General features: G+C 40.2%; 1 protein-coding gene across 1 annotated transcript in view; it reads left to right on the top strand.

Annotated features, from left to right (window-relative positions):
* Positions 1-1,932: 1,932 nt before the first annotated feature.
* The window catches only part of LOC133564533 (gap junction delta-2 protein), a 102,828-nt gene continuing 86,105 nt past the window's right edge, over positions 1,933-18,655 (top strand). Inside the window, exons 1-2 of the mRNA XM_061918903.1 lie at positions 1,933-2,451; positions 9,329-9,540. Coding sequence (XP_061774887.1) covers positions 9,470-9,540 — 71 coding nt within the window. The 5' untranslated portion in view covers positions 1,933-2,451; positions 9,329-9,469. The remainder of the gene's footprint in view (positions 2,452-9,328; positions 9,541-18,655) is intronic.

The raw sequence follows: 18,655 nt of genomic DNA, 5'->3' as shown, positions 1-18,655 counted from the left end.
AAATAAAATTGCTTTGACGTTGGTAAGCACAACCAGGATTAACATGTACATTAGGAGCACCCAGTTATAAGAACAGGAAAGTATTTTAAGTTTGTCAACCAGTCTGAAAAATACGGTATGGGTTTTTTTCTCCTCGTTCTTTTTTTGTGTGTAAAGCACTTTTGTGTGTGCCACTTACCTCTGTGAAAAGTGCAATATAAATATAATTTTATCCGATTTGAACTGTGAGCAAGTTGCAATCAGTCAAACAATTTGTAGAGTATGATTTTAAAAACTACACAGTATGTTTGAAGCGTAATGCGTTGAGGCGCGACAGGTAGCAATCCGATACCAAAATTGTATGCAAATATTGATATTGTGATCAATCTGCAATGATCTACAACACATGTAAATGTATCAGGTTCTCTGCGAAGTGCTTTGAGTGTCTGTAAAAGCGCTACATGAATCTAATCCAGTGGTCCCCAAACTACGGTAAAAAAAAATATATTTCTATATATTATATATATATTTTTTTATTAATATTTTTTAGATATCTCTCTTTTCTAATCCATTTTCTACCGCTTGTTACTCTTGGTGTCTGCTGGTTGCTCAGGCAAATCATATTGTCTAGAAATACATATTTCCATCGATAACGTGATATCATCCAAACTACGGCCCGCGGGCCAGATCCGGCCAGCCAGCGGCCAAAATCTAGGCAGTGGGAAGTCCCAAATTGAAAAAAATGATATATATATATATATATATATATATATGTACATATATATGTATGTATATATATATGTATATATATGTATGTATATATATATGTATGTATATATATATATGTGTGTGTATATGTATTTATATGTGTATGTATATGTATATATATATGTATGTATATGTATATATATATATATATATATATATATATCCATATATATGTACATATACATACAGTATATACGTATATACATGTATATGTATGTATACATATCTATGATGAGGTGGGACATATATGTATGTATATATGTATATATATATATATACGATATATATATATATATATATATATATATATATATATATATATATATATATATATATATATATATATATATATATATATATATCGTATTTCCTTGAATTGCTGCAGGGCATATAGTATGCGCCTGCCTTGAATTACTGCCGGGTCAAAATAAATAGCGCATGCTTAGTATTACCGCCTGGTCAAACTCGTGACGTCACGGGGGTTTCTCATAGTCATCATTGTCACTGTCACCGACGTTCCTCTGGGTGTGAGTTTTTCCTTACCCTTGTGTGGGCTCTACCGAGGATGTCGTTGTGTTTTGTGCAGCCCTTTGAGACACTTGTGATTTAGAGCTATATAAATAAACATTGATATATATATATATATATATATATATATATATATATATATATATATATATATACATATATATACATATATATATATATATATATATATATATATATATATATATATATATATATATATATATATATATATATATATATATATACATACAATTTTTTCTAACCCCTGAGTCAAAAAGTTTGGGGACCCCTGATGTAATCTATTATTATTATTATTATTATTATTATTATTATTATTACTATTATTACTCACACACATTTTCTCTATGTCCCTTCCTGAGTGTCTGCTCAGTATCCTTGCACAGCCTCCCTGTGACTCTAGAGTTGAGTAAACAGCCAATGTGGAGCATTAACACGAGGAAAGATGGTGGGAATAAAACAAAATCATTACGAGCGTGTAGTTATATGGTGTGGTTGTGTGAGACGTGTGTGTGTAGAGGTGGGTTCTTGGGGGATAAATACGGTGATGAAGAGTGAGGGAGAGGAGGGGGAGGAGCAGAGAGATGAATCCTTTCTCTAATCCTCTAGACACACACGCTCGGTCTGGCTGCCTACTATAGCTCCGAGAGAGGGAGCGGGAGGCTGCAGGTGGAGGGTGCAAACGGAGAGTGGAACCAAGTGGGGAAGGCGTAAAGGATGAGGTGGGGACCCCGAAGAAGAGGTCTCTCTTGTTAGGAGGAATAGAAAGGACGAGGAGGAAGAAGAGGAGGAGAGGGTGGCTTCAAGGGAACTGTTGGCGGGAGAGTGATGCTTCTCTTAGCCGCTGCTTGAACAAAAACCAAGACTGAGGAGGAGAAGAAGAAGAAGAAGAAGAAGAAGAAGAAGAAGCACTTACTCCGAAGAGAGCGAGAGAGATCTGGGAGGACATGAAGAGGACGGGAGAGGGGGACGGATCTCTTTTAATTGAGGCTCACATGAACGCGTGGACATGACCCCGGTGTGCGTGTGTGAGGAGGTCTTCTCCGGGTGATGGCTGCCTGTTGGCTCTAACTGTGGCTGCTCCTTTGAAGTCGTCCCGGGAGACAAGAACTTGTGTGACAGGAAGTGTCGGAGTGGACTCGCGGGGAAGTGGGAAAGGTGAGCACACACACTTTGGAATTGGGGGTTCAATCACCAAAATGATTCCCGGGCGCGGGCACCGCTGCTGCTCACTGCTCCCCTCATCTCCCGGGGGGTGATCAAGGGTGGTGGGTCAAATGCAGAGGATAATTTCATCACGCCTAGTGTGTGTGTGACAATAAAGTACTTTAACTTTCACTTTCACTTTTCGTACAACGATGTGGTTGCACATTGTAGACAATGATCAGGGCATCACATCGATCGCAACTGGTCTGTTAAGGCTGTCATACACACTAAAAAATGTTGGGTTAAAAAATAACCCAATTTTTAACCCAACTGCTTGATCAGAAAATGACAAACCCCTTTTTTGCGACATTTTAACTCACCATTTTGGGTTCATTTTCTCAACCCAACTTTTGTGTTGAATTATATTTAACCCAAAAGTTTAGTTATGCTAACTCAATGTCGGGTGATTGTGAACAGAGGTGGGTAGAGTAGCCAGAAATTGTACTCAAGTAAGAGTACTGTTACTTTAGAGTTGTATTACTCAAGTAAAAGTAAGGAGTAGTCACCCAAATATTTACTTGAGTAAAAGTAAAAAGTATGTTGTGAAAAACTACTCAAGTACTGAGTAACTGACGAGTAACCTGTTCGTTTAATGATGACGGCAACAAGTAATGCACAAAAACATAAAAATAGCAATGAACAAATTCAGAGCCAGGAATATCTCTTAAGCAACTAAAACAATAATATATATTAAATAATATATATTTGGTTTTACACTGTATTGAAACATTTTTTTAAAATAAATTTTACCTTTGCGACCTCATTATACTATTGACCAAGTTTTATATTCACAAATGTAAGTTTCTCAATACCCGACCTGTTTTTTGTGCATTTAAAAAAGATTTAGAACTCTACATTAAAACACTCTACCTCTAACAACCAAAAAGCTGTGTGTGACGCTTTGCTGGCATTGTGGCGATGCGGGTGCGTTCTCTTGTTGATGCAGTCGGATAAGACACATCGTGAAGGTAAGAAATTATGATTTATTTATACTAAAGAACAAACTAAGAACAAAAACACTTGCACAAGGAACTACAGACAAAACAAGCAGAGCTAGCATGGGAGCTAGAAAGAACAAAAAGCTCTAGCATGTGAGCTAGGGACAAGCAACGGAATAGCCTGGAAGCTAACAAATACAAAAAGTATTTGACCACAAGCGGGAGTCAGCGACGTCGCCTGTTGCATCGAATACAAACTAGACTGCGAGACTGAGTAACGGAAAAGGCAGGCTTATATAAGGACAGAAATTAGGAGGCAGGTGCGCCTCAAAAACAAAAGGCAGGTGACACTAATACGTGACTCTGGCAACGGAAACAAACAGGAAGTGCCACCAGGAACTAAGGAAGACAAATACCAAACAAGATGTGATACACAAACAGAACAAAACCAGAATATGACATGATCCAAGCCGCGGATCATGACACTGTGAAAACGATGATGCTGTGTTCCAAATATACGTTATTTACTGAGATTGAGTGTGCATATGACTTTGCACTTTGTTTATTTTATATATACTGTATATATTTTTTTGCATTCTATTTCATTTACTTTGAATTTACAACACCCTGGCGCTGTTTTGTACGTTTTTTATACTGTTTTGTACTGTTTTTGTACTTACTTTGATTATTATTTTCAACTGTTTGTAAATGTTGAAATTTATAAATAAAGGTTTATAAAAAAAAATTGTGCAGTTAATCATGTGACCGCCTGGCTCTGTTTGATTGGTGAAATGGAGTCAGACGTCACCAGTGACTGCAATTGATTGGTGAAACGCAGACATGTGATGGATCCTACTTTGAAGGTCTGTCTGACAAACCAAAACAAAGAGTGCATTAACAGATCGATAAAAATCAGTAGCGAGGAGCAGGCTGAATGTAGATAAATGGAGCGGAGTAAAAGTAGCGTTTCTTCTCTATAAATATACTCAAGTAAAAGTAAAAGTATGTTGCATTAAAAGTACTCTTAGAAGTACAATTTATCCCAAAGGTTACTCAAGTAGATGTAACGGAGTAAATGTAGCGCATTACTAACCACCTCTGATTGTGAATAATGTTTGAATAAACCATAATAAAATTTCATTCTAGAAAAAAAGTAACTTTTTAATTTAAAAAAAGCCTTTTACCCAAAAATGCATTACTTGTTGAAAAACAACCCAACAATGGTTCACCATTTTGAAAACCCCGAAATTGAGTTAAAATAATACTTTTATAACCCAAAAAATAGATTGCTATTAAAAAAAAAATAACTCCAACATTTAACCTAACACTAGCAACTCATAAATTGGGTTATGAGAATAACCCAGTATTTTTTAGTGTGTAGAAGACTTTTTGCCTTTCTAGTGAGCAGGATTGATCAGTTCATTAAGAAAGACTGGATAGAACAGCTCAATGAGAGCTTACCTAGCTAGTCTCTGAAGACACTGATGTAGCCTGTGCAGAAGAGTGGACTAGATAGGACAACTAATCTTTGAGCACTGACTGATAAAGTCTGCTCGGAGGACTACACTAGATGGGACAGCTCAACTTTGCACATAGACTGATAAAACCTTCTCAGAAGACTAGACAAAATGGCAAGTTTTTGAGCATGAACTGATGAAGTCTGCTTGGAGAACTAGATTAAAACGGGACAGGTAGTCTTTGAACATGAACTTATAAAGCCTGCTCTGAGGACTAAACTAGAAAGTACAGCTGGTATATGAAAATGAACTAATGGATGACTAGATAGAGCAGCTGGTCTTTAAACATGAACTGACTAAATCTGCTTGGACAACAAGACTAGATAGGACTGTTGTTTTTTTTGTATGAACTGATTGAGCCTGTTTGGAAGAATAGATAGAGCAGCTGGTCTTTGATTATGAACTGGGGAAGCCTGCTCGTAAAACTACACCAGATAGGACAGCTAGACTTTGCACGTGAATTGACGAAGCCTTCTTGGAAGACTACATAGGGCAGCTGGTCTCTAAACATGAACTGATGAAATGAACTCAGAGGACTAGACTAAATAGGACGGTTGTTCCTTTTGCATGAACTGATGAAGCCTGCTCGAAATACTACAGTAGATAGGACAGCTAGACTTTGAGCAATAACTGATGAAGCCTACTTGGAAGACTAGATAGGACACTTGGTTTTTAAACATTAACTGATGGAATCTGTTCAGAGGACTAAACCAGATAGGACAGTTGTTATTTTTGCATGAACTGATGAAACCTGTTCGGAAGAATAGATAGGGCACCTGGTCTTTGATCATGAACTGTCGAAGCTTGCTGGGAGGACTACACTATATAGGACAGCTGGAATTTTACACATGAAGTGATGAAGCCTGTTTGGAGGACTAAACTCGGTAGGACAGCTAGTCTTTGACCAAACTAATAAAGCCGATTTGGAAAAATAAACTAGATAGGACAGCTAATCATTGACCATGAATTGGGAAAACCTGTTTGAATGAATAAATTAGATAGGACAGTTAGACTTTGCACATTAACTACTGAAGCCTCTTTGGAGGACTATATGATATAGGATGGCTAGTCTTTGACCATTTTCTGATGAAGCCTGTTAGGAGGACTATGTTACACAGGACAGCTAGTTTGTAAGCACAACATTTTTTGGAGGACCAAACTCGATTGGACGGATAATAAAACCAGTTTGGAGGACTACACCAGATAGGACAGCTAAACCTTGAGCATGAACTGATGAAGCCTTTTTGGAGGACTACACTCGACAGGAATGCTGGCCTTTGAGCATGAACTAATAAAAGACTGTTTGGAGAACTACAGCAAATAGGACAGCTAGTATTCGAGCATGAACTAATGAAACCTGTTTGGAGGACTACACTAGATAGGACAGCTAACCCTTGAGCATAAACTGATGAAGCCTTTTTTGGAGGACTACACTAGACAGGACAGCGAGTCTTGGAGCATGAACTAATACAACCTGTTTGGAGGACTACACCAGATAGGACAGCTAGTCTTCGAGCATGAACTTATGAAGCCTTTTTGGAGGACTACACTAGACAGGACAGCTAGTCTTGGAGCATGACCTAAAAAAACATGTTTGGAGGACTACACTAGATAGGACAGCTAATCTTTGAGCATGAACTAATACAACCTGTTTGGAGGACTACACCAGATAGGACAGCTAATCTTTGAGCATAAACTGATGAAGCCTTTTTGGAGGACTACACCATATATGACAGCTAGTCTTCGAGCATGAACTTATGAAGCCTTTTTGGAGGACTACACTAGACAGGACAGCTAGTCTTGGAGCATGAACTAATAAAACCCGTTTGTAGGACTACACTAGATAGGACAACTAATCTTGGAGCATGAACTGATGAAGCCTTTTTGGAGGACTGTACTAGACAGGACAGCTAGTCTTGGAGCATGAACTAAAAAAACCTGTTTGAAGGACTACACCAGATAGGACAGCTAGTCTTTGAGCATGAACTAAAAAAAACCTGTTTGGAGGACTACACTAGACAAGACAGCTGGCCTTGGAGCATGAACTAATAAAAGACTGTTTGGAGTACTAAAGCAAATAGGACAGCTAGTATTTGAGCATGAACTAATAAAACCAGTTTGGAGGACTACACTAGATAGTAGAGCTAATCTTCGAGCATGAACTGATTAAGCCTTTCTGGAGGACTACACTAGACAGGGCAGCTAGTCTTGGAGCATGAACTAAAAAAACCTGTTTGGAGGACTACACCAGATAGGACAGCTAATCTTTGAGCATAAACTGATGAAGCCTTCTTGGAGGACTACACTAGACATGAAAGCTGGCCTTGGAGCATAAACTAATACAACCTGTTTGGAGGACTACATCAGATAGGACAGCTAATCTTTGAACATAAACTGATGAAGTCTTTTTGGAGGACTACACTAGACAGGACAACTAGTCTTGGAGCATGAACTAATACAACCTGTTTGGAGGACTACACCAGATAGGACAGCTAACCCTTGAGCATGAACTGATGAAGCCTTTTTGGAGGACTACACTAGACAGGACAGCTAACTTTGAACATAAACTGATGAAGCCTTTTTGGAGGACTACACTAGATTGGCCAGGTAGTCTTGGAGCATGAACTAATACAACCTGTTTGTAGGACTACACTAGATAGGACAGCTAATCTTTGAGCATGAATTTCTGAAGCCTTTTTGGAGGACTACACTAGACAGGACAACTAGTCTTGGAGCATGAACTAATACAACCTGTTTGGAGGACTACACCAGATAGGACAGCTAACCCTTGAGCATGAACTGATGAAGCCTTTTTGGAGGACTACACTAGACAGGACAGCTGACCTTGGAGCATGAACTAATAAAAGACTGTTTGGAGAACTACAGCAAATAGGACAGCTAGTATTCGAGCATGAACTAATGACACCTGTTTGGAGGACTACACTAGATAGTACAGCTAATCTTCGAGCATGAACTGATGAAGCCTTTTTGGAGGACTACACTAGACAGGACAGCTAGTCTTGGAGCATGAACTAAAAAAAACATGTTTGGAGGACTACATCAGATAGAACAGCTAATCTTTGAGCATAAACTGATGAAGCCTTTTTCGAGAACTACACTAGACAGGACAGCTAGTCTTGGAGCATGAACTAATATAACCTGTTTGTAGGACTACACTAGATAGGACAGGTAATCTTTGAGCATGAACTGATGAAGCCTTTTTGGAAGACTATACTAGACAGGACAGCTAGTCTTGGAGCATGAACTAAAAAAAACCTGTTTGGAGGACTACACTAGATTGGACAGCTAGTCTTTGAGCATGAACTTATGAAGCCTTTTCGGAGGACTACACTAGACAAGACAGCTGGCCTTGGAGCATGCACTAATAAAAGTATGTTTGCAGAACTACAGCAAATAGGACAGCTAGTATTTGAGCATGAACTAATGACACCTGTTTGGAGGACTACACTAGATAGTACAGCTAATCTTCGAGCATGAACTGATGAAGCCTTTTTGGAGGACTACACTAGACAAGACAGCTGGCCTTGGAGCATGCACTAATAAAAGTATGTTTGCAGAACTACAGCAAATAGGACAGCTAGTATTTGAGCATGAACTAATGACACCTGTTTGGAGGACTACACTAGATAGTACAGCTAATCTTCGAGCATGAACTGATGAAGCCTTTTTGGAGGACTACACTAGACAAGGCAGCTAGTCTTGGAGCATGAACTCATGTAACCTGTTTGGAGGACTACATCAGATAGGACAGCTAAACTTTGAACATGAACTGATAAAACCTTTTTGGAGGACTACACTAGACAGGACAGCTAATCTTTGAACATAAACTGATGAAGCCTTTTTGGAGGACTACACTAAACAGGACAGCTAGTCTTGGAGCATGAACTAATACAACCTGTTTGTAGGACTACACTAGATAGGACAGCTAATCTTTGAGCATGAATTTCTGAAGCCTTTTTGGAGGACTGACTACACTAAACAAAACAGCTAGTCTTGGAGCATGAACTAATGTAACCTGTTTGTAGGACTACACTAGATAGGACAGATAATCTTTGAGCATGAATTTATGAAGCTTTTTTGGAGGACTACACCAGATAGGACAGCCGGCCTTCGAGCATGAACAAATAAAACCTGTTTGGAGGACTATACCGGATAGGACAGCTAGTCTTCGAGCATGAAATGATAAAACATGTTTGGAGGACTATACTGGATAGGACAGCTAGTCTTCGAGCATGAACTGATAATGCCTGCCTAGATTAAGCCAAACTGTGTCTATGAAAAGTGTTCATTCAGTCGTAAAAGATTCAGTGCCTTCAGACCACAATGATGACGAGAGTATTTCTGGGTTCTCAGGTTCCCAACAGCGGCCACAGTTGCTCTGTCTTGGGCGGAAGAAGAAGAAGGGGACTCAAGCACCTTCCCTGGTGTGTAACTGAAAAGGCCGGGGTCAGCTTCATTGTCCCTCTCCTCAGTGGATGCCTCCAAACCGCCGCCATGGGAGAATGGACCATCCTCGAGCGCCTCCTGGAGGCGGCCGTGCAGCAGCACTCCACTATGATAGGAAGGTGAGTCTTTGAACGCACCACCGTCCTCACATGCCAAACATGGATGCTGCACTTGTTGCATGCCCCGAGCGTGGCTCCAATCCCGCTTCCAGTTAAGTGATTCCTGGTCCAAAGGGGCTGCTGGCAGAGAGCGAGGAAGGGGGCTTTAGCGTCTTTAATCCCCCTGAGTGACATGATGGAAGATTTAGGCAAACAGGAGAGTCACTATTAGCCCACGCAGAGGCTTTGGCTATCACAGCTAGCTGGGCAGGGTGAGGACATGTCGCCTTTAAAGGCCTACTGAAATGAGATTTTCTCATTTAAACGGGGATATCAAGTCCATTCTGTGTGTCATACTTGATCCTTTTAGCGATATTGACATATTTTTGCTGAAAGGATTTAGTAGAGAACATCCACGATAAAGTTCGCATCTTTTGGTCGCTAATAAAAAAGCCCTGCCTTTACCGAAAGTAGCAGACAATGACGTTCGGACCGAGAAAGCGACAATTTCCCCATTAATTTGAGCGAAGATGAAAGATTCGTGGATTAGGATATTGATAGTGAAGGACTAGAAAAAAAAATGATAATAAAGTGGGAGCGATTCAGATGTTTTTAGACACATTTACGAGGATAATTCTGGGAAATCCCTTATCCTTCCATTGTGTTGCTAGTGTTTTAGTGAGATTAAATAGTACCTGATAGTCGGAGGGGTGTGTCCACGGGTGTGTTGACGCCAGTTTCTGAGGGAAGTCACGGCAGCTGCATGGATGGCGCAAGCTCTGCTGAGCTCCGGTAAGAGGCGACTTTTTACCACAATTTTCTCACCGAAACCTGCCGGTTGACAAGTGGTCGGGATCCCTGCTCGCTTGACCGCTCTGATCCATAGTAAACCTTCACCTCCAGGAATTTTAAACAAAGAAATACTGTGTGTTTGTGTGGCTAAAGGCTAATGCTTCCCGCCTCCATCTTTCTACTTTGACTTCTCCATTATTAATTGAGCAAATTGCAAAAGATTCAGAAACAGAGATGTCCAAAATACTGTGTAATTGCGCGGTGAAAAGAGACGACTTTTAGCCGTAAGTGGTGCTGAGCTAAAATGTGCCCTCCAACAAATAACGTCACAAACACGTTTCATCATTCCGCGACGTTTTCAACAGGAAACTCCGCTGGAAAATATAAAATTGTAATTTCGTAAACTAAACCAGCCGTATTGGCATGTGTTGTCATTGATTTATAAACAATCAGACTGCGTGGTCGATAGTAGTGGGTTTAAGTAGGCCTTTAAAGTCCACTTCATTCACGTTTTCATACTCTAGTGCCTCGTCTTCCCCGTCACACGTGCGCACAGAGCCCCTCCCCCGCCTCCCCATCGCTCAGCATTACGTCATTCACCAATGTAAATAAAAACGAGTCGCTCGTGTAAGGTCGCGGCGGTTATGATTTATGTATTCGTCTACACCCCGCGATGTCTTGTATTCTACTTTGAGTAACTCCTTGTTGTCGGCCGCGGAAAAGGGGGAATTATTTATGAGCGCTTTAGCCCCACAGGCACATCAGCTCGGTAGTTAGAATGAAACATCATTTTTACATCCACTCAGGGACATCCTGACTTTGGGGTTTTCTTGGGACATTAAGACAAAAGTGCAAGTTCAGCATGCGTTCATTAGCATGTATGAACTTAAAGGCCTACTGAAACCCACTACTACCGACCACGCAGTCTGATAGTTTATATATCAATGATGAAATATTAACATTGCAACACATGCCAATACGGCCTTTTTAGTTTACTAAATTGCAATTTTAAATATCGCACGAAGTATCCGTCGCGGTATGATGACGCGTGGACGTGACGTGACGGATTGTAGCGGACATTTTGTTCCAGCCCCGATCCCAGCTATAAGTAGTCTGCTTTAATCGCATAATTACACAGTGTTCTGGACATCTGTGTTGCTGAATCTTTTGCAATTTGTTCAATTAAAAATGGAGACGTCAAAGAAGAAAGATGTAGGTGGGAAGCGGTGTATTGCAGCTGCCTTTAGCACCACAAACACAGCCGGTGTTTCCTTGTTCACATTCCCGAAGGTGAAGCTTTACTATGGAACAGAGCGGTCAAGCGAACATGGTTCCCTACCACATGTCAACCGGCAGGTTTTGGTGAGAAAATTGTGGTAATAAGTCGGCTCTTACCGTAGACATGAGCGGAGAGCTTGCGTCGTTCCTTGTGCACCTGTCAAAGAGGCAGCTGCGGACTCTCTTGCCTCCTCCGCCCGGCCGCCCCTGAACATGGGATGCTCCCACCTTGGAGGAGGGGAAAAAAAAAAATCTCGGCCCGGCCCCAACGGCTGCCTTCGCTTTGCCTCGTCGACAAACGTGGCTTCCCTCAGAGACACCCGTGGCCACACCCCTCTGTCTTTCAGGTACAACCATATAATCTCACTAAAACACTAGTAACACAATAATCAGATAAGGGATTTTCCAGAATTATCCTAGTAAATGTGTCTAATAACATCTGAATCGCTCCCACTGCCCTCGTCTTTTTTTCTTTTTTTCTAGTCCTTCACTCTCCCTTTCCTCATCCACGAATCTTTCATCCTCGCTCAAATTAATGGGGAAATCGTCGCTTTCTCGGTCCAAATCGCTCTCGCTGCTGGAGGCCATGATTGTAAACAATGTGAGGATGTGAGAAGCTCCACAACCAGTGACGTCAGGCGCATATCATCAGCTACTTCCGGTATAGGCAAGGCGTTTTAATTAGCGACCAAAAGTTGCAAACTTTATCGTCGATGTTCTCTGGTAAATCCTTTCAGCAAAAATATGGCAATATCGCGAAATGATCAAGTATGACACATCGAATGGACCTGCTATCCCCGTTTAAATAAGAAAATCTCATCACAGTAGGCCTTTGATGATAAATAGGTGACTTTTTTCATACCAACTATTGTTGTCTTTTTAAGTCATTTTGCTTGATCAAGCCTTTTATAAAATTCCGCACTACAAAATAATACAAGTATTTAGCAATCGTGCTTATGTCGTATCGGTTCAATATTTGTATTGATCAATACCCAGGGATTCAATGTGGGGAAGTGAAAACGTTGTATCGGGACACCTTTTGGTATAGCTACTGTGAAAGAGGAAATAATCCACTGTGTGATCTGTTATCTGTTTGGGTGGTTTTATGTTGCTGTTGGTGTATGTTCCTTCCTTCATGGTACACTGGAAGTGGAGCGTTTAGTCACACCGCTGCAGGCTCTCGGTGAAAGTGATACCGAAGGAAAAAAAAAAAGAGTGAAAGAGGGAGTTGTTAAATAGTAAAAGCACGACTTGAGAAGGAACTCGAGGAAAGTTGCAAGGCAAAGCGAGAGCGAGAAGTGGACGGAGAGAAGGCGGACTGACTGCAGAATGCGTGGGAGATGGGGGGCGGGGGGAGGCAAGGTGAAGGCGAAGGGAGTGAGGAGTAGTTATTCACAGACAAGCGAGCAGACACATGGCGGCGGTCTGCGGGGCGTTGGGATGACGCCAAGAGGACTGTCTCGTCACGAGATGGTGCTGTGTGTCATGACCTCAGCGGGGCACCCAGGACACCCTGAGGCGAAAATCCTCCCGTCTTCTTGCTCAGGTTTATTTTTGTTGTCCGGCCAGCTGTGATTTTACAATGAAGAGTGCTAAAGAGAGGGACTTTATGTATGAAAAGTGAGACACTGAAATAAATGGTAGTGCTGATTGAAAAATCTAAAATGTATTCATAAAATGTGTATGTATGTATATATATATATATATATATATATATATATATATATATATATATATATATATATATATATATATATACATACAGTATAGGCCAAAAGTTGAGACACACCTTCTCATTCGATGCATTTTCTTTTTTTTCATGACTATTTACATTGTAGATTGTCACTGAAGGCATCAACACTATGAATGAACACAGGTGGAGTTATGTACTTCAAAATAGCCACCCTTTGCTCTGATTACTGCTTTGCACACTCTTGGCATGAGCGTCAATAGGTAGTCACCTGAAATGGTTTTCACTTCACAGGTTGTCATAGTTTTAACACCTTCAGTGACAATCTACAATGTAAAAGTCTTGAAAATAAAGAAAATGCATTGAAATGAGAAGGTGTGTCCAAACTTTTGGCCTGTACTATTGTATATAATGAGTATATATATAACCATATCCATATGAGTTAGGAAATTGTGTTAGATGTAAAAAAAAATAAACAGAATACAATGATTTGCAAATCCTTTTCAACCCATATTCAGTTGAATGCACTACAAAGACAAGATATTTGATGTTCTAACTCATAAACTTGTTTTTTTTTGCAAATAGTAATTAACTTAGAATTTCATGGCTGCAACACGCGCCAAAGTAGTTGGGGAAGGGCATGTTCACCACTGTGTTACATCACCTTTTCTTTTAACAACACTCAATAAACATTAAGGAACTGAGGAAAATAATTGTTGAAGCTTTGAAAGTGGAATTCTTTCCCATTCTCGTTTTATGTAGAGCTTCAGTCATTCAACAGTCCGGGGTCTCCGCTGTCGTATTTTACGCTTCATAATGCGCCACACATTTTCGAAGGGAGACAGGTCTGGACTGCAGGTGGGCCAGGAAAGTACCAACACTCTGTTTTTACTAATCTACACTGTTGTAACACATGCTGAATGTGGCTTGACATTGTCTTGCTGAAATAAGCAGGGGCGTCCATGAAAAAGACGGCCCTTAGATGGCAGCATTTTGTTGTTCCAAAACCTGTATGTACCTTTCAGCATTAATGGTGCCTTACCCATGCCTTGGGCACTAATGCACCCCCATAACATCACGTATGCCGGCTTTTGAACTTTGCGTCAATAACAGTCTGGGTGGTTCACTTCCCCTTTTGGTCCGGATGACATAATGTCGAATATTTCCAAAAACAATTTGAAATGTGGACTTGTCAGACCACAGAACACTTTTCCACTTTGCATCAGTCCATCTTAGATGATCTTGGGCCCAGAGAAACCGGCGGCGTTTCTGGATGTTGTTGATAAATGGCTTTCGCTTTGCATAGTGGAGCTTTAACTTGCACTTACAGATGTAGCGACGAACTGTATTTAGTGACAGTGGTTTTCTTAAGTGTTCCTGAGCCCATGTGGTGATATCCTTTAGAGATTGATGTCAATTTTTGATACAGTGTTGTCTGAGGGATCGAAGGTCATGGTCATTCAATGTTGGTTTCTGGCCATTCTGCTTACGCGGAGTGATTTCTCCAGATTCTCTGAAAGCTTTGATTATTATGGACCGTAGATGTTGAAATCTCTAAATTTCTTGCAATTGCATTTTGAGACACGTTGTTCTTAAACTGTTTGACTATTTGCTCACGCAGTTGTGGACAAAGGATTGTACCTCGTCCCATCCTTTCTTGTGAAAGACTGAGCATTTTTGGGAAGCTGTTTTTATACCCAATCATGGCACCCACCTGTTCCCAAATAGCCTGCACACCTGTGGAATGTTCCTAATAAGTTTTTGATGAGCATTCCTCAACTTTATCAGTATTTACTGCCATGTTTCCAAACTTCTTTGTCACGTGTTGCTGGCATCAAATTCTAAAGTTAATGATTATTTGCAAAAACAAAAAAGTTTATCAGTTTGAACATCAAATATGTTGTCTCTGTAGCATATTCAACTGAATATGGGTTGAAAATGATTTGCAAATCATTGTATTCCGTTTATATTTACATCTAACACAATTATATATATATATATATATATATATATATATTATATATATATAATATATATATATATATATATATATATATGTGTGTGTATATCTGTCCTTTCCAGCTACTCAGGCACATCATATTGTTGATGTAGATGCCCATATCTGCTGTACAGATTGTATTAAATGTTTAAGTAGAATCATATTAAAAAAAAAAAAGTCTCTTTTAAGTAATATATACATTTAAAAGGGCTGCAGTTACTCATAGAACTGACACCCAGTGTTATTAAAAAAGTATTGACTTTTGAATCAAGAATTTTTTGGAATCGAGAATCAATACCTGAATCGGATTTTTACTCCCAAGAATCGAATCGAATCAAATCCAATTGAATGGTGTGGTGCCCAAATATTCACAGCCTTTGTCACTACACTTCTTTTGTACTTGGCTGTTGATTGATCGATGCTATTTAATGTATTTTACTGTGCGTGTTACTGCAAATTTAATGTAGAATATATATATATATATATATATATATATATATATATATATGTGTATATGTGTGTATATATACATATATATATATATATATATGTGTATATGTATATATATATATACATATATATATATATATATATATATTTTTTTTTTTTTCCAAGATGGCGCTGCTGCGCTGCTGTTGGCAGGAGCTCTGTGCTCTTGTGTCATCCGTTTGTGTTTCCCTTTTTTTTTCATGTGTTATTATATTTTCTTGCCTTTTGGTCCGGGACCCTTTGGGACTGTGTGACAAGGGGTGGCACTTTCGTGATCTCTGTGGTGCTTTTTTTGTGGACTTCTGGATCTGCCTCCGGGAGCCTTTTTGCCATGGAGACCAGCTGCAGGGTCTCTGCCACACCGGAGTAGGTTTGGAGGGACTGGAGGAGATGCGGATGAGGGGACAGGGCTGCGGAGCTAACACTGAGCGCTGGGACGGAGAGTCTTCGCGGTGTCTTGGCTGGTGAGCAGGTGTCGGACACCTCAGTCACCTTGGACGTATCCTCGCTCATCCATGCGGACTGGACACTGGCCGAGAGTGGAGTCGGCTGTCTTGGTTGCTTTGTTGGGTCTGCTTCTGTCTCTGGCCATGCTCCCTCCACCCCAGCGGACGATGGCGTGGAACACCGCAGAGGCCACCACAGTGGATATGTATCTTTTACTTTTTATTCATAGCTGTATGTAGAAGGGTCTGGTTGTATCTGATGCTTTAATGTCTTTAATGTCCTCTGTGTTCTTTGATGTTTGATGTTTCCCTCTTACGATGTGTGTAAGAGGGAAACATCAAACATCAAAGAACACTAGAGGACATTAAAGACATTAAAGCATCACATACAACCAGACACTTCTACACTCTAATAACTATGAAAAAAGGGGGGATAAAAATAAGAGGGATGCGTTCTATGGCTATGAGTTGTTGTTTTTTTCCCTTGGCCTCAGTCTGCACCCCCTCTCCAGGGCCCAGGCTAAGACTGATTTTTTTATTTTATTTTTAATCTTCTATTTTTTTCTCCCATTCCCCCCCCCTTGTTTACCTGTATCTCATCTTTTTTGTAAGGGGCGCTGGAAGCCGGCAGACCCGTCAGCGATCCTGTTCTGTCTCCCTGTAATGTTTGTCTGATCTTGAATGGGATTGTGCTGAAAATTTCAATTTTCCTAAAGGAACTCTCCTGACGGAATAAATAAAGTACTATCTAATCTAATCTAATCTAATATATACGGCATGGCGTAGTGGGTAGAGGTTCGCTTCCCACCTATGGACATCCAAATCGCTACCGTTGTGTCCTTGGGCAGGACACTTCACCCTTTGCCCCCCGGTGCCGCTCACACTGGGTGAATGAATGATGAATGAATGATTGGTGGTGGTCGGAGGGGCCGTAGGCGCAAACTGGCAGCCACGCTTCCGTCAGTCTACCCCAGGGCATCTGTGGCTACTGATGTAGCTTACCACCACCAGGTGTGAATGAATGATGGGGTTCCCACTTCACTGTGAGCGCTTTGAGTATCTAACAATAGAAAAGCGCGATATAAATCTAATCCATTATTATTATTATTATTATATATATATATACGTCTTAATTAGATTATCCAGAAAATAGTGCTCGATACCGTGTTAGAGTGCAAAAAATCACAAGACTACTTCATTTCTACAGAACTGTTTCATGAGGGGTTCCCTCAATCATCAGGAGATTTTAATGGAAGCATTCACATACCATGGTTTATATAGGGCACAGAATGGTTGGGTACAGGCAGGCGTAGGGGCGTGGTGATTGGCTCATGTGTTTACTAGGAGGTGTCCCCGTCTGTGATGGCATGCTGATACAATTTCTCATGTGTTACCTAGGAGGTGTCTACAGAACTCAGCAAGCACATTTGGAACCTCAAAGACAATAATGTTGAATATTCAATAACATGGCAAATTCTTGCATCCAGCACACCTTACAACGGTGGTAATAAAAGATGCAACCTATGCTTAAAAGAGAAACTGTTTATTATATACCACCCAGACCTGTCATCCCTCAACAAGCGCAGTGAAATTGTATCAGCATTCCATCACAGACGGAGACACCTCCTAGGTAACACATGAGCCAATCACCACGCCCCTACAGTTCTGTAGTGATGAAGTAGTCTTGTGATTTTTTCCCACATATATATATATATATATATATATATATATATATGTATATATATATATTAATATATATATATATTATATATATATATATATATATATATATATATATATATATATATATATATATATTCATCCATCCATTTTCTACCGCCGCTTGTCCCTTTTGGGGTGGCAGGGGGTGCTGGAGCCTATCTCAGCTGCATTCGGGCAGAAGGCGGGGGTATACACACACACACACACACACACACACACACACACACACACGTATATATATATATATATATATATATATATATAAATACATATATATATATATATATATATACATATGATTTTATTTTTATTTTTTTTACAACAATACGAACACCACAACAAAAAAATAAACACAGACAAAAATATCAGTCCGTCAATATTGTTCTGCCCCTCCCTGATCCCATGCTAACTGAACGGAAATTCATTAGAAATAATTGTCACTAGAATTATTGCTCCCTGGAGTAGAGGTACCACATTGTCTCATGATTTGATGCCTTCCTCTTCAATGTAGAATTTCTGCCCGAAATAGTAATAATAACAATAATTAAAGCTGCAAGCAGCGTTGGTCGGGTCCGCCGTTGGCCGCCGCCGCCGTGTCCGAGTCCCGATCTTAGTCAGACCAACATAGAGGTCTTTGTTTCATGTCTCTACGAAATTCCTAACAGAAGTTACAAGCAGTTTTGTCTGGAAAAAGGTGACGGCTTTTTACAAAACTTTTAT

Source organism: Nerophis ophidion, linkage group LG13, assembly GCF_033978795.1.
Source record: "Nerophis ophidion isolate RoL-2023_Sa linkage group LG13, RoL_Noph_v1.0, whole genome shotgun sequence".
Lineage (NCBI taxonomy): Eukaryota > Metazoa > Chordata > Actinopteri > Syngnathiformes > Syngnathidae > Nerophis > Nerophis ophidion.
Note: the sequence above shows the minus strand (reverse complement) of the source record. Positions and strands in the feature narration are given on the sequence as shown.